The 21,989-nt window shown below is 41.0% G+C and overlaps 1 protein-coding gene across 2 annotated transcripts; it reads left to right on the forward strand.

Moving 5' to 3' along the window:
* Positions 1-14,822: 14,822 nt before the first annotated feature.
* Positions 14,823-20,007, forward strand: LOC143404690 (olfactory receptor 2A12-like). 2 transcript variants are annotated; one of them, XM_076862867.2, is made up of 2 exons: positions 14,823-14,836; positions 19,003-20,007. In XM_076862867.2, the coding sequence occupies exons 1-2, from the start codon at positions 14,823-14,825 to the stop codon at positions 19,928-19,930; spliced, it is 942 nt and encodes a 313-aa protein (XP_076718982.2). In that variant the 3' UTR covers positions 19,931-20,007. The 2 variants fall into 2 exon arrangements, with proteins under 2 accessions (XP_076718982.2, XP_076718981.2); XM_076862866.2 differs by lacking the exon at positions 14,823-14,836 and having other exon boundaries at positions 18,983-20,007.
* The last annotated feature ends 1,982 nt before the right edge of the window (positions 20,008-21,989 follow it).

Here is a 21,989-nt window from a genome sequence, read left to right on the forward strand (position 1 = left end):
ACATTCTGTTCTTTTTCATGCCATAGTATGCCCAAGGCTGGCTTGGATGGGTGATTGCTAAAGCACCTAGTGTGGACTTTCTTGACCTCAGCAATATAAGTACCAGGGGCTTGATGGGCAAGCCAACTGGTACATAATAAGGAACATCAGAGTGCCAGCACCCAGCACACACATTGAGCCCAGAGAGCTAAACACAGGAGGAAACCGCACAGGCAAGGCTTGGAAGCTGGAAGAAGATGGGATCCCAGCAAGAGCAGGTGGGGAACAAGCCGTAAATATCACACAGCACTTGCGTTTCGGGACTGGTGGGCAAGTGGTGTGTGGTTAGGCCAGGCTATCAGGGCGTATGCTTCACTTCTGCAGGAGCTGCTCCTGCTGTATAAAACACTCTTTCTTCATTTCTTCAGGAAGAAAAAGGCCTACACTTCCTTCAGTGTTGCTCCTTGGAAGTCCTTCTAAGACACCATTCCTCCGTCTGGCTTCCTGTGGCTCTCTGCACCAGCCTCCATGAATGAATTTTTTTGTTTTATTTTTGCTTCTGTGGCCATCTTCCCCTTCAGACTGTGAGCTCTCCAGGACAGAGTCTGGTCATTTATTTCTCTATTCCGAGTATCTAGAGAGGGCCTGCACATAGCAAGTAGGCAGGATTTCTGAGAAACAACAAAGTTACAAAGCTAACTTTCATCATGAGATGTCTGTCAAATCCAGGAGACCTGGAAATACGGCTTCTGTCACTGCATGGAGTGCAGCAAACAGGAGATCACACCAGAGGCTGTCCAGATGCAGAACGCAGGCCCTCTCACCAGGAGGGCTCAGGGGATGGGTGGGGACAGGCCTGTACACTAGCATGCCTTTTTGTGTGTCCAGAGGGCTAGACCAAAACAAGAAAAATAAAACGCAACAAAACAGACGAAGAATCCAATGGAAGATTCTGATGCAAAGCTTCAACCTCAAACATTGATAGCATTGTATTTTAAGAGTAAACTAGGGGCTGGGGTGTAGACAAGTAGTAGCATGCTTGTCTGGCATGCATGAAGTCCTGGGCTCAATTCCCCCATCCCCAAAAAAGAGTGGATGAGAAGCAAACCTTACCATATAGGCGGCAACACAAGAACTTGCACATTTGTAACATGGCACCAGAAGATAAAACTATCTCCCCTGAGATTTTTTTTATTATTATAAACTTAGCCTTAGGAGGGTTTGCAGTCCAAACTTTTACTATCTGCACAGTTTGAAATAATAACAAAATAATTTGGTTTAAAGTAATAACAGGTTGGTAGTGACCTGCCTCCCTAGGCAACTGGCTGAAACAGAGGCAAAACCCTCTGGAAGTATTCATCCTTCAATCTTGGGCTCAAAGGATTTCCATGGTTCAGGGTCAAATAAAAAACGAGCAACTGTACAAGAAATAACACTCTATATGTGAAGAAAAATCAGAAACATGAGATAATAGAACCACAACACAGACTTAGGATACTAGAAATATTAAATGGAAAAGGAAATAGAGGCTTTAAAATACTCATAAGGAATGGGACATTGTGATAAATGACAAAGAAGACTTGTAAAAGAAGTAGAATTTTTGAAAATAAAAATAATCAAAATAAATTCCATAGGCAAATTAGCAAAAATTAGATATAGTTGAAGAAAGATCTGGTAAACCTGAAGATATATTTAATGAACTTCAAATTATGTAGAGGAGCAAAGAGGTAGAAAAGAGTAAAAATCTAACTCAATAATAAGAGTACAGAAGATAAGAATAAAAATAATGGAAAAGAGGCAATATTTGAAGACTTATGGCTGAGAATATTCAATTAATATTGAAGATATTATTCTTCAGGTACAGGAATTTCAATGAATCTCAAACAGGATAAAATTAAATTCACATTTATAGGCAATCCAAGCTCTTATAAGCAATCAGAGAGAAAGAGCATATTGCCTATAAATGAGTAGTCAATAAAACTAACTGCTGTCTTCTCAGCAACAACAGCAGAATCCAGCAGAGAATAAAGAAATATCTTTGATGTGATGAAAAATGTTTTCAATCTATGTTTTTAAGTTTTTGCACTGAAGTTTGAATCCTGGCCTTCCTTGTGCATGCTAAACATGTATGTGCTCTATCACTGAGTTACACACTCAGCATTCAACTTACAATTCTATATTCTGATAATTCATCTTTCAGGAATGAGAATTTTTGTATTTTATTATTTTGCTCACCATTTACTGAGCTTTCTTATATGTGTAACACTTTTCCCTTGTTCTTCTAGGATCTACTAATTGTGGTAGATATTTTGTTTGACTTCCCAACTCTCAAAAGAACCCTTCCCCATTGAGTGGTGGAAATGAAGACTGAGAAGTTGATCTCAGTTCAAGAAGTGAACCTTAATAGTCTATTTTCATCACTCCTTGTTTTGTGATTTAAACTGAGAAACATTTTATTAAAATGCGATTTTTGTCTAATTATTTTAATTGGTAAACCTGATTTTTGAATTCAAAATAATTTTAACTTATAATACATAAAAATTATATATAACAATTGGATAAAATGTGATGTTTATACACACACACACACACACACACACACTTATAACACTTAAATCAGATTAAACATGTCTATCTCCTCAATTGTATATCGGTTCTTCACGGAGATATCTTCAAATATTCTTTCTTCCAGCTTTGAGATATGCAGTAGGTAATTTGTTAATAGTGACTCTACTGTGTAGTACTATTCCAGAGCCTCTTACTCTTACCCTTACTCCCACTCCCAATTGTAATTGACACCGATTCATTAACCTTTCCCCATCCCTTCCTCTCTTCTCCACTCTCTCTGGTTCTGGTAACCACCATTCCATTTTTAACTTCTATGAGGTCAAGTTTTTAGATTCCACATTTGATTGCATTATTCATGCCTGTCTTTCTGTGCCTGGTCTATTTCACTTAACTGTATAAAATATTCTTTCTTCATTTCTTCAGGAAGAAAAAGGCCTACACTTCCTTCAGTGTTGCTCCTTGGGAGTCCTTCTAAGACACCATTCCTCCCTCTGGTTTCCTGTGGCTTTCTGCGCCAGCCTCCATGAATGAATTATTTTTGCTTCTGTGGCCATGTTATATCATGTTATCACAAATGACAGGATTTCATCCTTATTTTTGGCTGAACAGAATTCTATTTTATATATACACTATATTTTCTTTGTCCATTCATTACTTAATGGATACTTAGGTTATTTCCATTAAGCTATTTAAGTTTTTTTGGTGGTTTTCTATAATTTTTAGGGTTTTTTCCAGTTCTATGAATAAAGTCACTGGTATTTTGATAGAGATTGCACTGTATTTGTAGATCACTTTGGGAAGTGTAGACATTTTAACAATATTGATTCTACCAATTCAAGAACATGGATATCTTTCCATTTCTTTGTGTTCTCTTCAACTTCTTTCAATAGTTTTCTTTTTTTCTTTCATTGTAGAAATCTCTCACCTCTTTGCTTTTTATTCTTTGGTATTTTATTTTTTGGGGTAGCTCTTGAAAATTGGGTTGTTTTCTTATTTTCCTTTTTAAATAATTCACTATCGGTGTCTAATAGCAATCTTACTGATTTTTTAAAATTGTAGATGGACACAACCTTTATTTTATTTATTTTTAAATTTTTTTTAATATGGTGCCAGGGATTGAACCCAGTGCCTCAGGCATGCTAGGCAAGCACTCTACCCCTGAGCCACAACCCCAGCCCAGATGCTATTGATCTTTATGTGTTGATTTTATATCCTGCAACTTTGCTGAATTGGTTCTAATAATTTTTTGGTGAAGTCTTGGGGTTTTCTGTATATAAGATCATATTATCTACAGTGACAGTTTGACTTCTTCCTTTTCAACTTGAATGAAAAGGCTCAAGAATTTCTGCTTTTATTTTATTTTATTTTTTAAGTTTTCATCTTTAAGGAAATGACTTTAGAAACAATGTACATTTCCAAGACCCTAACACTACGGTTTTCAGAATCACAGTAAGATACACTGAATTACATTCATAATTACTATGAATGCCAACATTTCAAGCAGTAATTTCTGTTATATGGCAAACAAGATTAAGAAAATGACCATCAAACAAAAAAGACCCATAGCTTCAAACAAGGCAAATCCCAGGATGGCATATAAGAATGGCTGCTGCTTCAGCAAAGGGTTTCTGCCAAGGATAAGGCTTCCAAAGACTGTTCCAATACTAGCACCAGAACTAGCCATTCTTGCTGTTGCAGCACCTTGCACCAATAAATTTGGCAGCGGTACCAATGTTTCTGCTGATTGCACTGGTTTGAAACTCCCATCGGATTAGCTGACACACACCATTCCAGGCCCCATTAAAAACTGTTAAGTCCTCTCAAGGCCTCTCAGTATTATCTGGTGGAGATAATACTGAGGCAGAAATGGGCCGGGCTGCACCTCTGGATCCAGCACAAATCAGAGCAAGGGTGCAGGTGAGCGTGGCACAGATCTTAGATTTCTGGGGCAGTATGACTGGAGGATTTGAGTGACAAGCCACATGGGCTCCTCTTCCACTTCCTCTTTTCCCAGAGGTGGTGGTGGCATCTGTTGAAGGGGTGGGCAGAATTTCTGCTTTTCGAAAAACAACTTTGATCTCCCAATTCACTTTCAGAGTATTGAATTGTTTCTCTGTTCTCTTGAAATTTATTGAGTTTCCTTAAAGTAGCTATTTTGAATTCTCCAGTCAAGACTTTGCAGATATAAGTTGATATATGGTTGGTTTTTGGTGTCTTGTTTGTTAGGTGAGATTATGGTTCCCAGGAAGTTGTTGTTGCTATCTTCCTCTTCCTCCTCTTCCTCTTCCTCCTCCTCCTTTGTAGATATGTAGATAGAGAATCAGAAATACAGAAAGTTTAAGTGATGTGTCCAACATCTAATGATCCCCTAAATCATGCATGCTGATTCCTAATGATGGGTAGAAATATGTAACACGTGACTCAAAAATATTCAACATAATAGTATTAAGATGTTCCCCGAAAGTACTTGATGCTTGTTGGTGTACAATGTCATGTGCACTTTGAATTTCTAGGTAATTACTGCAATCTTCATAATCTGCCTATCCTTTTGGAAATTCTAAACTGATGCCTATTTTCTTTAAAACTGAGGACACTTTGGTTACTTCAGCACTAGATGGCACCATAATTCCAGGTTTGCCTCATCAGCTGTGGCTGTGTTGCTGTTGTTTCAGCCCTAGTGGGTGCTCCAAGATGAGGTCTGTCCCAAATCTGCAGTTGGCATATTGTCCAGGATGAAGTAAAGGAATGTTTAAAAAAGGTAGTTTGTCCCTGCAAGTCTCAACCTGGGGCCAGGATAGTCCCAGATACTTTGTCCACAGTCACTGGCCTGTGGTCAGGCCCTGTGGGAGTCTACCTGGCTCTGGACCTTACCATGGAGAGAACAGTCCCAGGTTCCTATACAATGACTTGGTGCCCACCTCCCTTTTCTTTACCCAAGAGGACAATTATTCTCTCCACGTTGCTGCCTAGGGTTGGGGAGAGAATGATGAGGGCAGTCCTTTGGCCACCAATGCCACAAGACTAGATCATGATTGGAACCCACAACCTAATGAAATCAGTGCAGCATGGGGGCAGGACCAAGTCCTTTCTGCTAAGATAGACTTGCATCCTTCAACCACTGGAACCTGGTCCAGGTGATTCTGGCTGGAATATAAGCCTGACTGACAGGAGCAGCAGGTACTTGGCACTGGGGCCAGTCCAGAGCTCTGTCTGTAGGCAGTAACCTGGGGACCCAGTGTTAGGTTTTATCATTCAGCACTGAGTTTCAAAGAAAAGTCCTGTGCTCACTCTTCTTCTCTATTCTCCTGTGGCTGGAGGCTTACTCCTATCTGCATGAGATAGAGAATGGGTGGTAGAAGCAATCCTTGGGTTGTCTGGGTATAAGCTGGCTCATACCTGTGTCTCACAGCCACAAGGACCTAAAGAGTCGTGGGAGTGTGCACCAGGCCCTCATGTTGGTGGTGAGGAAACACAAGTCTGTGCCACTGGGGTGGCTGGTCCCAGGGTAGGGCTAGGAACACTGGCTTGGGGATAGAGGTTGGTGCTGAGTCTCACTGCAGTGTGCTAGCCTGAGCTCCAAGGCCAAGTTCTCTGTTCATTTTCCTGCCCTGCTCCCCGCAACTGGAGTCTTGCTCCTTGCTGTCTTCTCGAGGTTAGAGAAGGGTTTGTAGAAGCAGTCCCTTGGCTGCCTGGTCAAGGAGGATCCAGAGACTTAGGGTGTGGATGCCAGCCTGGAGGCAGGGGACATGGGTCCCTGTCTAGCACTGAGATTCACAGTGGTGGGTCTGGTAATGGGTTTCAAGTCTAAGGTCTAGACGTTCTCTCCTCTTCTTCTCCAAGTAGGAGGCATCCCTTTCCAAGTTATGCAGTTAGTACTTCAGGAGGAATGATGTGGGCAACTTTCCTTTTTCAATCTGTCTTTCCTTATTACTATACTAAAACCAGGCACTTCAGTCTCTCACCTGACTCCCTTAGTTCTTTAAAGGTAGATTTTTGTGAATAGTTATTCAAATTGATGTCCCTGTGGGGAGACCACCATTGGGTGTCTTATTTAACTGCTACCTTGCTCTGAATCCCCTGAATCTTAACAATGCCTTCCAATACACGAACAAAACATCTCTCTCCATTTGTTTAGCTCTTTAATTTCTTTCAACAATGTTTTATAGTTTTCAATATGCAGGTCTTACACTACTTTTGTTAAATTTTTCTAAGATTTTGTTCTTTTTGATGCTATAATAAATGGAACTGTATTATTAATTTCATTTTCAAACTATTCATTGCTGGTGTTTAGAAATATAATTGATTTTGGTATATTGGTCTGCAACCTTGATGAACTCATTTGTTGTTTTTAAAATCTGTGTGTGTGTGTGTGTGTGTGTGTGTGTGTGTGTGAAAATTTCTTGGAATTTTGTACATGGAATGTATTATCAACTGTGAGTAGATTTAGTTTTATTTCTTCCTTTGTGATCTGATGACTTTTATTTTTTTCTTGCTTAATTGTCAAGGTTAGAATCTTGAATACAATGTTGAATAGAAGTGCCTAGAGTAGACATTTCTGTGTGGTTCCTTATCTCAGGGGGAAGGCATCTAGTCTTTCATCATTAAGTATGATGTTAGCAGTGAGGTTTTTGTAGATGATGCCCTTTATCAAGTTTAAGAAATTTTTTTCTATACAAGAATTATTGGTTAAAAGTCTTTTTCTTTCAACCGATGAATATGTAATATAGCCTCCTATCACCTTTATGGTTTCTGATGAGAAATCAGCCATTAGTATTATTGAAAAATCTTGTATACGATGAGTTGTTTCTCTTTTGCTGCTGTAAAAATTATGTTTTTGGCTTTGGACATTGATTGAGATGTGTCTAGAAGTGAATGTCTTGAGTTTATCCTATGTGGAGTCTGCTTTTTCTCAAATTTATAAATTGTTTTTAATCAAATTTGAGAAGTTTTGGCCATTATTTCTTTCAGTATTCTTTTTGCCCTTTTCTCTGCAGCTGTGTTGCTGTGACTACCATTATTTGCTTGTTGATAAACTTGATGGAGCTCTACAAGTTTACAAGGTTCTTTTTTTTTTTTTTTAATACTTTTTTCCTTTTGTTTTCATACTATTTTCAAGTTTATTGGTTCGTTTTTTTTTTCTTTGTATGAATCATCTGGTAAACTCCTCTAGTAAGTTTTTCATTTTAGTTATTGTACTTTTCAACTGCAGAAATTCTTAGTCCACTCCATCACCTGTGGACCCCCTGTTTCCTGGCCTCAGGTTCAGTCTCCAGACTCAATCTCTCCCACCCCCGCCCTTTTGAATTCCCATCCAGGTGTATTGCTCTCAGGTGGTCCTGCAAGCAGCCAGATGAAGGGGGAGGGTAGAGCCAGTGGGTTTCCACGACCAGTTGTCCCCTGTGTAAGCCTCTCTTCATATTTGATTTTCTGCTGGTCACTTAGGCACACTCTGCCGTGCAGTGTGGGTTTGCCAGACCTGTATTTCGGGCCAGACTCAGGTTTGCCAGGAATTGGCTCCCTCAGCGGCTGGCCCCACACCACAGCTGCAAAATTGTTCCTTCCGCTCTCCTCTTCAGGCAGCTGGGAGGGATGGGGCTTCTTTCCTGCATCAGGAAATTGTGCAGTTAGGCAGGCAGTGTCTTTGATCTCTAAAGTCTCCATACGCAGACATGCCTCAGGCTTCCTAAAAATGTGTGTTCCTTTGATTCTCTCATCCCTCCCTTTTCTCAAAGAGGGACCACTCTGGCTGGTGCTTCCGGCTGAGGCAGTGGTGGTGGCCCTGGGGATTTCTTCCTTCTTGTATTATATCCAACCTCCTGAGTCCCAGATCTCCTTTGAGTGTCTCATATTAAACTCCAGTAAAGCCCTCACTCCTTTTGTGCACCCACCTTGATGAGAAGCTGCCTCTCTACTTTTTTGGCTTCATGACATGGAACAGCCAGAAAGTGACCTTCTCTATTCCGCCATCTTGAAAAACCCACGATTCATTCTTTAAACATATTTGAAACAGCAATTTTAAATCCTTGTCTAGTAGGCTTTCTTGTCGGGAGCCATTCTCACACGTGACTGGGTGACTCCCGGTTAGGGTCTGAGGCGCTCTGGCTGTGTCGGAGCTTTCCCGGCCCTCTCCTGTTGAGAGAACCTGTCCGTGTGGGGGTGTAACTGACCACTGACCCCGGAGGCCCAATCACTGACCCTGACCTTGGAGTGCGGTCCCCCCTTCAACCTTCATTGGATGGAATTATCCCCTGAATTTCTTGCTCCCCAATAAAAGGCTACTCCCTGGCGTGCTCGCTCTCTCTCTCCTGCTAGCCCTGAGTAATCCTTGCTGCCCTGCCGGGCGGTTAGAGGAGGGAACCAGAGAGGGGAGCCGTCTCGGACCTGGTCATAGAAAAAAGGTAACTGAGTCTGTGTGTTTATTTCGATCTCGCTAGCTAACTTTTATGCCAAGAACCTCATTAATGAAACCATTGCGCTGGCCGCATGGTAGACTTTCTCAGGGATGGTTTCTGCTGATTGCCTTTCCCTGCCTGTAAGGGTCACACTTTCTTGTATCTCTTCATGTATTATAATTTACTTGTTGAAAAGTGGGACCTTTTAAATAACATTATGAAGTGACTCTGGGAATAAGACTATTCTTCCTCCCAAGATTTATTGTTGCTGTTTGTTTGGTATTTTTCTGAGCTAATTTTATGGAGCCCGTACTCTTTGTCATGTGCTATGGGCCACTGACATCTCAGTTGGCTTAATGGCCAGATGATGATTGGACAGAATTGATTTAAACTCTTGAAATCAATAAATTTCCCACTCTGTGAGGGACTCTGCATGGAGGCACACCTTCTAACATTCATTCGAGAGTTGACTATGCTGCCTTATTTGGCGTTTCCTGATTGTACAGGCTTCAACATCAGCCCGAGGTGAGAGTTTGGGAACTCCTCAGGTCTTTGCATATAGCTCTAGGTAGGTACATAGCCCTATGTATATGTATGGCCTTCTAGAGTCCAAGGAATACGTCAGAATGTTTCAACAATCCTATCTGTAGATATCTCCTTCCCCATATTTTTATTTTAAGTTTTGTGACCAGTCTAATATTTGTTCCAGTTGTTATCCACCAGTGCAGGTACTTATGGAGTTAATTGATTGGTGTTAATTTTTTTTCAATACATGTCTCTGGAGAATAAGTCTTTTGCCCTGGGTGAAATCCAAGTCAAGTCAGACAAAGCTGTGCAAGAGGAGTGTTATAGGAAATCTGTTTGATCAAATGATGATAATTATCTCTATAATATTTTAATGTTAGTACTATAGACTAGATATGTAGACTTAGTTAAATCAATTTGGTGCATACAATCAGTTTTCCCATTAATTATTCAACAAAGAATCATAAAACTATATTTTCTGAGTTCTTGCATATTAGAAATGTTTTATACTTATATGTGAGAAAAATGTTGGACTTGATATAATATTGTTTAGGTCACATTTCTTTTTTCCCACTGAACACTTTAGCTAAAAATTGTTCTACTGTCCCATTTTCTACTATTGAATGATATGAAAAACTCTGAGGCCAACCTAATATTTTTCTTTATGGTTATTATTTCTTTGGATTCTCCAAAGGGGATTTTATAATTGAAGCAGAGTATACTTAATATGATAGGCTTCTTTGGTGGGTCTCCTCCCTACTTTGAGCCCTATAATTTGAACTAGGGGTGCTGCACCACTGAACTACACCCAAAGTCCATTTTTCATTTTATTTTAAGATAGAGTCTCACCAAATTGCTGATGCTGGTCTCAAACTTGTGATCCTCCTGCCTCAGCCTCCCAAGTTGCTGGGATTGCAGGTGTGAACCACTGCACCTGACTCTTGGGTGATTTTTCTCTATCACATTTTACTAGAACAGTGTATTGTATTGCCTTTGAATATGGTCAAGCTTTATTTTTCTTTTAAAATGCTGTATTAAAATTTGAATATTAATTTCTCTCACATTTACTAAGTTTAGTCTTTAAAGATATAAATCAATTGCATATGTCAGTCTTTGTGTCTCACATCTACAATTCTTTATAATTCTTTCAAATTCTTTATTCATTTCCCATTTAATTATTTAATTTTTAAATTCTAATTTCCCTCTATTGGTATGTTAGTTTATTTTTATTTATTTATTTACTTTTTGCAATATCTGGCCTTCTTTTCCTTCCCTCCTTTCCTTCCTTCCTTTCTTTTCTTTCTTCTTTTTTAAAATTTTTGTACCAGGTATTGAATCCAGGAGCACTAAACCACTGAGCCACAACCCCAGACCATTTTTATTTTTCATTTTGAGACAGGGTCTTGCTAAAGTGCTTAGGGCCTTGCTAAGTCGCTGAGGCTGGCCTCGAACTTGTGATCCTCCTGTCTCAGCCTCCCGAGCTATATACCACCATGCCTGGCCAAGCACTTTGAATTTTATGGCCATGAAATACTATCTTTAAACTATAGCGACTGTGTTGTGACACACATAAATCCCTTGAGAATGGAGCCATACATCATTCTTCCAATCTTCAGAGAGCAGACATTCTGGAAAGGCTAATAAAAGATACCTCTCCAAGCCAATATTTATTAATTCACAAATAAAAACTTTGTCTCAGACAGGGTGATCCTGTCCTAAGTTTCATCGGATGGAATCAGGAGTACAACCCAGGCCTCTGGCGTCTCAGGCATGGCTCTCATATCCTAAGGATGATCAGAAACCAGGGCAGACCCATTTTTCAGTATATGGGCAGATCTATGACTTCCAGGGCTCCATCAGAACTCACATTAGAACCAGTGACCTTGTGGGATGAGTAATTCACTGTTGCAAAGGGCTGTCCTGTGCGTTGTTGGGTGTTTAGTCACATCTCCAGTCTCTTCCCACTAGAGGCCAGTAATAGACCTCCTCCCTGTACCCCAGTTACGATCTGTCCTCAGTTTTAGGGTTTCTCTTTCCTGGTATCATTATCTCTGGGATCTCCTTTCTAGTTTCACCCACACACCAGTCTCCAGATGGTAATTCTGAAATTTAGGCTATTTCATTTCCACATGTTAAATGCTCTCAGAATTTCACACTGCCCAGGGAAGAGTTCTAGAGTCCTATCATGGTTTAAGGGAGCTTTATAAGCTACCCCTGCTCTGTCTCTGACAGTACCCCTAATTCTCAGATACACACTCAGATCAATCCACTGAATCATTCACTGTTCCTCCAACACGGTGTGAACTTTCATGTCATCTCTTTTTGCTTCACTGTGTCCAAGGTCATCATTCCTTCTCACACAGAATAGTCTACTCCATACTAGAGTCCCAATGTGAATGTCATTCTCCTAGGAAAACTTTACCTCTTCAGAGACCCTGCATTTAATGCAGTTTTCATTAAATGGTCTAAAAATTTATGTTTATTTACAAAGAAAAATTCCCCTTGGCTTTACATTCCATCTTCCCAGCACCAAACCCTGTCCAGAGGAGAGAGAAAATATGAATCCTGGATGACAAAGAGGAAGAGTCAAAGACAGATGATAGGTGACACTCTCTTGGGTGACAGAAGTCATGCAGGCTTGTTGGTCTTGGGTCTGTGACTAGGCTCGCAGGCTGGGCTCCTCAGAGTCTTCACAGGTCGCCCAGGAATTCCAACCACTATGATGGAAAGTGAGTCTTCAGGAGAGCCACCAAGACAAAGAAGGTGGCCTTGAAATCTAGGAGAGAATCAAAGACATAAGATGCAGAGTCCAGAAAGGGCAAAATGGGGCAGAATAATGCACTTGCTACAAGCCAGGCACAGACCTTAAGATATTACACTTAACTTATTTTATATTTACAACATTTTCTCTTTACAACCCAGTGAGGCAGGTTCTGTTTTACTGACAAAAGGTCTGGAGGCCCAGACAGGTTTTTGAAACTTGTCCTAGTTACACTTGGTAATGTGTAAATCAGGAACCCAACCCATGCAGTATGGTGCTAACCCAGAGAAAAGACCAAGCCTGGGAGGGCATGGACAGGAAGAATGGCCCGAGCAGGCCAAGGGAGTGGTCAGGGTTTGGGCTGTACACAGCTGTGGATAGTAGGTGTTGGATTTCTGATTTGTTGTTCAGATCTTGGGGAATTCAAAGGCACAGGAAGCTCATTAGGAAGTTGCTAGAATTGTCCTCCTGGGAGCCAGGCTCCCTGGAGCATAGTTTCAAAGGAGAGCCTCTCCACCTCCTGATACATCCCTCACACAGAGCCCAGCAGCAGGTGAAGAGAAAGGAGAGTAGGGGAAGGGGATCTGAGAGCTGTTTCTCCCTGTTCTACTGCCCTCCTATCCCTCTCTTTCTGTCAGACTTAGGGTGTGCATTTCTGTCAAGACATCTGGTCTTCAGTTGCCAGGAAAGACAAGGTGAAAGAACAGAGACTTTTTCAGGAAGGCTAAGGTAATTGGCTGTTCCATGTCCCCATCTTAACCAGGTTGGTCCTGACAAGAAGGTAGCTGATGGGAGATGGGGAGATTAGCGAGACAGCACTGGATAGAAGATAGAAGGTAGAAGGTAGAAGGGGTTCAAAGGGAAGGTAGGGATTTGGGGAACAACCTTGGAACTGAGAGTTTCTCTAAGGATCTCTTATTGAACAGGGGACAGATGCCTCTCATGCATATCCTTGCCATCCAGTGATGTTCCTTATTACAATCACCCAGGACAGCAGGGCTGAATGTGTTCTGTAGCCTGTTCACCTAGCACCCCCCCCCTTCTCTCTGCCTCTTCTCCTTTAAGCTCCCATTCTCTTTTCCACATTCTGCCCCATATTACCTGTACTTAACAGGCACAGATCATGTGGAAAAGTTCTTTTATCAAGACTGCTCTTAAAAAATGCATTGGACCAAGTAAGCAGGTGGGTCTGGGAGAGGGTAGTCACAAGTGAGGGGTTTCTACAATTCTCCAGGCATCAGGACCAGGGAAAGTTAGAAAATAAAGAGGACAGAGAAGATGGGAGGGTTCTTAACTCTTCCTGATAGACTGGACCTCAGTAGACCTTCTCTCTCTAAGGCTGGGTTAATACCCATTCATCCCTCACATGTTGTCCTATAGTTTGGCCTCCTATAACAAAAATAGCATAGACAGGGGGACTTAGGAACTAAAATTTATTTCTCACAATTCTGGAGGCTGGAAAGTCTGAGATCAAGGTGCCAGCATGAGTAGGTTCTGGTGAATGAATGCCCTCTTCCTGTTTATGTCCTTACATGTCCTATATCTCCTCCTTTTTTATAAGGGCACTGATTCCATCCTTATCCCAATAAAAGCCCCATCTGCATGATCTAGTGTAACCCCAGTTACCTCCCAAAGACCCCACCTACTAACACCATCCTATTGGGGGTTAGGGTCTCCTATGAATTTAGGGAGGGGTGTACAAACATGGAGTCTATAACAGATACGATTAGTTAGATCTAGCATGAACTTATTAACAGAAACAGAGCTCTTTGCCTCTCAGGATAGTCTTTCATATCTGGGAAAAGCCCAGAGAAAATCTTCAGCTTGTCATGCTGGTAATATTTATGCCCAATTCTATGCTTGGAGCTTTGTTCAACAAATCTTATCCATGTTCCTTAACAAAGTCCTTCAGATACTTCTGCAGATGGACCTCGGCATCCTCCCCAACTTAAATTTCTGCAGAGTAAAACATAACCACTTGCTTAAATTTATTCTGTCATCATCACAACATATCTTGCTATAGGCCCAAACCTGTCCACATATCCCTCTAAAGCATGGGTCACAGGTGTAGTAGATTCTACCATCCAAATGTGTTTGTCCCCCTGGAGGGGCAGATGTCAATCAGCACTCTTTTTCCTGCTGTCATAGCTTTTAGGATGGAGTCCCAGACTTCTATGCCCGCTTTCATAGTTTAGTAAATATTCACTGAGTTCCCACCATGCACTGGCTACAGTGATTGACACTGGAGATATATTAGTGGACAAAACAAAATTTCTGCTTTAATCATCTCATTGGGGGTAGCAGATAATAATTAGACAAATAGATAAGTTCTTTTTTTTTAAGAAGTGAGAAGTATAATGAAAAATGAAGCAAGCTAAAGAAACAGTGAAGGACAGCCGTATTTCATAAAGAATGGTGAGAAAGGAGTTCTCTGATGAGATGACAACTGGGCAGAAGGTCAGAAGATACCTGGTGAAAGAAGCACAGGTGGAGTATTATGTCGAAGGTTTCTAGGTGAAAACCTGGGTGGCAGATGATGGAGCAGAAAGGTTTACAGTGTGGGTTTTGTGGAGTGAACAGTGGCAACAGCAAAGGAGATGAGACCCAAGAGGTAAATGATGTAGTGAAAATCAAGAATTTAGTTTTGAACACAAGTTAGAGGTGACTGTTAAATATCCAGGAAGGGGTTTCAAGGAGGCGGTTGTCAGCATGGAGTTCTGTGTAAGGGAGAAGTGTGGAGATGCATGTAAGCCACAGACTGCCTGGTTTCAGACTGTAGTTCTTGTTGGATGGTTTTGGATCCTGAGTCTGTGTGCACTGCATTTGCTGTCCTCATTTCAGGCAAAACAGATGTTGAAAAGGAAAGAACTCAGAGTTATCCAGTAAACTTGACACAGATCTACTTCCCAATTGTTGACATGATGCTGACTTTCCAGGTATTCTGTCTATGCTCATTCTTACCTCCCTTCCATCAAGGAGGCTCCTCCTCTGATTTGAGTCCAATCTCTCCTCTTCTAGTCTGGAGCTGATTCTCTCCTGATTCATCAAAGCCCACTCCACGATTTAGTCTGTCACTTCCCTGTATTTTCACCCTTCTTGCATAATTGACAATTTCCATCACTGTGTGAGCAAGCTGTCATTCTTATGTCATTAAAATCTACTTCCTTCACCACATTTCTCCTGACTTATACCTCTTTTCCACCTTGTGCAAATGTCTCAGAAAGCTAGCCAACAATGGCTTGTCCTAATAAACTTTGGAGCTATTCTTTCAAAGTCTCCTTGCTGCTAAAAACAGTGGGCATTTTTTTGGTTCTTATCTCACTTGATGTCTATAAACATTTGACCACAAAAACCATCCTCTCCTTGGAGACTTTGTCTCTAATCCCTGTGTCAGACGTCATACTTCCTCGGCCCCTTAATACCATTTTCCTCTCTGGATTCTCTCATTGAAGCCAGCCCTTAAGTGCTGTGGTTTTGTAGTCTTCTGCTTTTAGCTCTCTCCCTTTATACACCCTCTGGGGTGACCTCATCCTCTCAATGGCTTTAGCAGCTGTAGAGTGTTAATGGCATTCACATTCCTACCACAAAGCTTTTTCTTGAGTTCTAGACACAAGAATTCAACGGACACAAGGAATCCCACAAGCTGCCTGAGCCATGAACTAGACTTATCGTATGATCTTCTCATCTCCTTCCCCAAACTTTCTACTCCCATGTTGATCATCTCAGTGAATGGCACCATCTCCCATCCATGACCCACACCTGGAATTCATCCTTGACTCCTCTTTCTGTCTCAGCACTCTTTCTTCACTTATGCATCCTAAGAAAACTCTTCTCTGATACCTACCTTTCATATCAATAATCACTTTCCACTCTACAGCATTGGCAATCTCCTCCTCTAATCTAGTTTCTATACTCCAGCCAGAGTGATCGTTCCCAGAGGGATCTGATGTCTGTCTAATGCATTATTTCTTCTTCAGTGTAAAATTCGCCCTCTTCAGCCTGTTTTGCACTATGTGATGTGCCCTCCGTGGTCTTCCTTGCCTTCTCTCCTGCACCATCTCCCACCTGGCTTAGTTCAAGCTTCACAACTTCACACACGATGCTCCTCAGCACAGCGTGTCCTTTTTGGCACATTACCTGCATTCAGCATCCACCCACCCTCCAAAGGCCAGTTTGAATTATGCGTCCTGTGGGAGGCCTTCTAGAACCCTTCAAATTGACTTCTAGAGTTAGTGGGCTGCAGCTCGCTGCCTGCAGCAAGAAGGGGAAGCACGGGGCGGGGGGGGGGGCATGTTTCTTTGTCCTTTGTCAGTTTCTCATTCCTGTTACCTGTGGCTTAGTCACTGCCAGGGTGTTTTCTGTTCTTCACTGGTATTTAAAGATAATTACTTTACTTAGGGAATTCTTTTTATTGGGTTTTTAAGATCCAGTTTGATAATTTTTGTCATTTATTTTGTTTGCATAATATGTTTACATTTAATGTAATTGCTCTTGGAATTAGTTTTATCATTTTACTCCTTGGTTTCTATTTGTCCCAAGTCTTTGTATCTTAATTTCACATTTCTTGTCTTCTTTTGAATTAACCAATAACTTTCAATTATCCCCTTTATATTACTTACTATATTTTGAGTTTTGTTATTTTGTATTATTCCTTTGGTTATTATTCTAGAACAGGGGTTGGATTTTTAATTAAAAAAAAAAAAAACCAAACAATACAGTAGTGCCCTGCTAACATGGGGATACATTCTGAGAAATGCATCATTAGACAAGTTTATCATTGTGTGACCATCAGAGAGTGCACTTACACCAACCTATATGGTTTCGTTCAGTTACTTGAAATGGCCTTGTGATGCAATCAAGAAAGGCAGAAATCTGGGACGTATGAGGTTACTGCCAGTGTAATACAACCCGATGTTTTACAGCAACCTTTTATTTACAAGTGGAAGGAGTAAACTCTATGGTGAAAAAAAACTCTATGGTGAAAAAGAATAATATAGTATAGTAAATACCTAACCCAATAATCATTTATTATCATTACTAAGTATTATGTGCTATGTGTAATTAATTGTATGTGCTATACTTTTATGCACCTGGCAGTGAAGCGGGTTTTTCTATACTAGTGTCACCACAAATAGTTGAGTAATGTATTAATGTACAGTAATGTATTAATGTACATCAGCTATAATATCACTGGACAATAGGACTTTTTTAGTTCCATTATAATCTTAGAGGATACTGTCATATATGTTGTCTATTCTTAACTTAATTGTTACATGGTGCATGTCTGTAAGAATGCCACAGTGACTTTGTATAGCTGGCAAAGCCTGAGATACTATCTGGACCTCTACAGAGGAGATGTTCTAACACCTCACCTGGAGACTGAACCATGCATCCTATTGCAGGCTCATTTAAATTAGTACTTACCACTTCCTAAACAATGCAGAAATCCATTTATCCATTTCCCTTCCTACCTGTTGGGCTATTTTGTCATATATTTTACGTATGGACACACACACACATGCACACACACACATACACACACACACACACTCCAAGATCCGTGAGATAGTCTTATTTTTGTTGCTTTAAACAATTGACTTTCTACCTTGTTTACCCACCCTGTTTCCTATTATTTCTCATCTTCATTCTTTCTTCATTTTTATGCATCTGTCAAGGATCATTTTCCTTCAGACTGAAGGAGTTCTTTAAAATCCCTTTTACTGTGGGTCTTTTGGTAATCAGTTATTGTTTTCATTTGAGAGCAAACAGTTTTAATTTCTGAAGGATATATTTGTTGACTATAAAGGTTTGAGTTGGTGGTTTTCTTCCTCCCTCCCTCTATTCTCGACTCCTCTTCCCTTCCTCTCCTTCCCCCTCTTCCCCTCCACCACTTTCAACACATCAAAAGTGGTATTCAGTTGTCTTCTGTTTTCTATAGTTTCTGTTGCAAGACTTGAGCCTGTCTCATCATTGTTCATTTAAAGGTAATAAATGTTTTCTCCCTAAGATCACTTTGAAGATAGCATTTTTGGTTTTTCAGCAGTTTTTCTTTGTATTTATCTTTATTGGAGTTCAATGGACAGCAGCTCCATTCCATAGGTCGACACCTTTCCTTCATCTGGGAAAACTGTTGAACATTATTTTTTAAGTTATTTTATTGCCCCCACCCACCTGGTATCACTCATGAAAACACAGGATTTTGACTCTTCGTGGAATATAATTTACTTCTAAGTAATAGTTATTTTCTTGCTATTCCAAGCTCTAGTAACTGTGTCTCTAAAGTTTCTTGTGTCCCATCAAGCTCTTTGAGTGGCCCAACTGAGACTGATTTGGGGAGGAGTTCCTAGGTAGAGGCATATTTTCCCATTGGGTATGAAATGCATAACAATTGCTATGTTCTTAACCATCCAATTCTTTCCTTAATCTCTTTGAATTTTTTTCATAAGTTACACGAACTATGAAGTGCAAGACATTGATTTTGGACCCTCTTTTTTCAAATTCTACATTTCAGCGTGGAATTTGTTACTTGAGATCTCTGAATAAACTAGGATTATATAGTAAAATATTAACTTGCCATTTTCTAGCAAGTGGAAATTCTTTTAAAAAATTTGGTCCCTGGCTTTGTGGGTTCTACTATGTATTTCTTTTGCTACTTGGGTTTGGTGATCCTATTACAAGAATAGCTGCAGGGTTAGTCTTGAGATTCCACCTTCATGATGATAGCTCTTGCTTTCTGTTTTTTCCCTTCAGCAGAAGGATGCAGGACTCCCTCTGGAGAAACCACAGCTCTGTTACTGAATTCATTCTTCTAGGATTCTCCAGGGACACAAAGATAAATGCTATTCTATTTGGTGTCTTTCTCTTCCTCTACCTCATCACCCTCCTGGGCAATGGGCTCATTATCACTTTGATACGCATGGATTTCCGCCTCCACACACCCATGTACTTTTTCCTCAGTGTCTTATCCATTCTGGACGTGGGCTACGTCACCACCACAGTGCCCCAGATGCTGGTGCATCTGGTTGGTGAGAAGAAGACCATCTCTTACATTGGATGTGTGGCCCAGATGTACATCTTCCTGATGCTGGGAATCACTGAGTCTTGGCTTTTTGCCATCATGGCTTATGACAGGTATGTGGCCATTTGCCACCCTCTCAGGTACAAAGTCATCATGAGCCCTTCACTGTGTGGGTCATTGGTGGCCTTCTGTGGATTCTGGGGTATCAGCTGTGCTCTGATATACACAGTCTCTGCTATGATTCTTCCCTATTGTGGCCCCAATGAGATCAACCACTTCTTCTGTGAAGTACCTGCTGTTTTGAAGTTGGCCTGTGCAGACACCTCTATCAACGACCAGGTGGACTTCATCCTGGGATTCGTTCTTCTTTTGGTCCCACTCTCCCTCATCATCATTGTCTACATCAACATCTTTGCTGCCATCCTGAAGATCCGCTCAACCCAAGGGCGGCTCAAGGCCTTCTCCACCTGTGCTTCTCACATCACTGTGGTCACCATGTTCTCTATCCCATGTATGGTCATGTATATGAGACCTGGATCTGAGTCCTCCCCAGAAGAGGACAAGAAGCTGGCTCTGTTCTACAATGTCATCTCTGCTTTCCTGAACCCCATCGTCTACAGCCTCCGGAACAAAGACGTGAAGAGGGCTTTCCTCAAAGTGGTAGGCCATGACAAAGGGTCAGAATGATGTCCCAGAAGCATGAACACCAAGAACCAAGCCATAGACAACAGCCTACCTGTCTTCTTCCTCCAAATTCCTTCTAACATCCAGTGGGCACACATGCTATATTAATGGAAAATATTAGGCGAAATTATGTTTGAGAAGGCTAGGACAGTGAGTGCCTCTCAAACGTGAGCACACCAGACCATAGACTCCATAAAGACAGGTCCCGTAGTGATCTCTCTTATCATCAGCTTAGACTATCAGGCACAGAATTAGCGTCAACATCTGGGGGCTTTAATTAATGAAATAAGTTCAACCTGCAGGGCATACGGTGTCTCCAAGACACCCAGATCAGTAGCCTGACTACAGGTCAATCAGAAGCATAATAACTCCTGAAAAAAGAACAATTTGAGATAAGTCAATGACTATCACAGTAAATAGAGTAATACAGGTCATTACTATCTAGTACTATTAGGACAGTATGAACTTAAGGTACATAAACCCTCATGCCATTAAAGAGAAGAGCTCTTTTTTTGGGAAGTGATATTTGTAGGGAGGAGATAATCTAGGGTGAACATATCTTCTTCCATAGACTTCATAATATACTTTCAACTTCATTTAAGTACATTGACATAAAATGAATTATAGAATTTACAACTTATATACAATAAATCCAATATAATTTGTATCCAGTTATATAGTCTGATGAGTCCTGATGCACGTGTATACCTGTGAAACCATCACCACAATCAACATCAAAGTTCCTGACTCTTTGCAATCCCTATGTATTAAAAACCTAAAGCCATGTACTTAATTGCCCCAAAGTTTGGTGGATAAAATTGCAAAAACTTATTGTTTTGCAGGTTCCAGGGGTCAAGAATATCAATGAATCTGAGATGGGTTGCTGGATTAGGGAGTCTCACAAGGTTGCTATCAATGTACAAGCCAGGGTTGCAGATTTTCCAAAGCTCATCTGGAGAAGAATCTGCTTTCAATTTCACAAGATGGTTGTTGCAAGGATTCAACGGGGCCTGTTTAATTATTGACTGTTATGCAGAGGATCCATCAGTTCTTTGCCATGTGTGCCTCTCTATAGAGCTGTTCACCAACTGGCAGCTGGTTTCAGTGGAACGAGCAAGCAAGAGAGAGGTTGTGAGCAGTGTGGAAGTCTGGCCAGTTGGAGTCTAATTTTGAAAGAGTTGTCCATCACTCATGGGCTATTTTTTCATGAGAAGTGAACATCTAGGGCTGGGGATGTGGTTCAAGCAGTAGTGCGCCCGCCTGGCATGTGTGCGGCCCGGGTTCGATCCTCAGCACCACATACAAACAAAGATGTTGTGTCCGCCGAGAACTAAAAAAATAAATAAATATTTAATTAAAAAAAAAAAAAAGAAGAAGAAGTGAACTTCTAGGTCCAGTCCAAACTCAGTGGGAGAGTGCTGCAATCTGCATGGCCATTAATTCAGAAACCAGCAAGGGGCGACTGGGGGTGGGGGTGGTTAGAAAAGAAATACTTAGAGAAAACTGGGACCAGGTGCGACATCATCCTCTGGTGGAAGAACAATGACCCAGAGCTAGCTCAGCATGTTTATCATATAGGTTTTATCATCAAAAGGGTTTTCTATGAAAGTTCCTTCAAAGAAGGCAAGCTGAAGATCAAAGCACTGGCAAACAATTATGATTATCTACTTATGCTCATCATTCTCTATGCCCAGCAGCTGGTGAATTTTATAATCAGCTTGTCTGCACCAACAAAAAGTCCTGCTGCAGTTTTGGTGGGCATTGCATGAAAAAGATCCGTTTAGAAAGAATTGAAAACTGGCTTTTATCTGAATCTGCTAGTTCACCAACAAGGTATGTCCTTACTTAGTGAAAGGAAAGCGGAAGGGAGACGACGGCAAGCGAGAAATGAAAGAAACCAGGCAGAGATACACACAAGAGTTTGTCAGAGCTGACAAATAAAGGCACATCTCTCCATAGATAGAGAAAGGCGTACAGACTTGGGTTGGAGACTTTTATAGGGGTGGCTCAGGGATTAGAGCCAGGAGGGTCCTAATGTGGGCGATTAAGGGTGGGGTTGGAA

The sequence above is a fragment of the Callospermophilus lateralis genome, chromosome 7 (genome assembly GCF_048772815.1).
Source record: "Callospermophilus lateralis isolate mCalLat2 chromosome 7, mCalLat2.hap1, whole genome shotgun sequence".
Lineage (NCBI taxonomy): Eukaryota > Metazoa > Chordata > Mammalia > Rodentia > Sciuridae > Callospermophilus > Callospermophilus lateralis.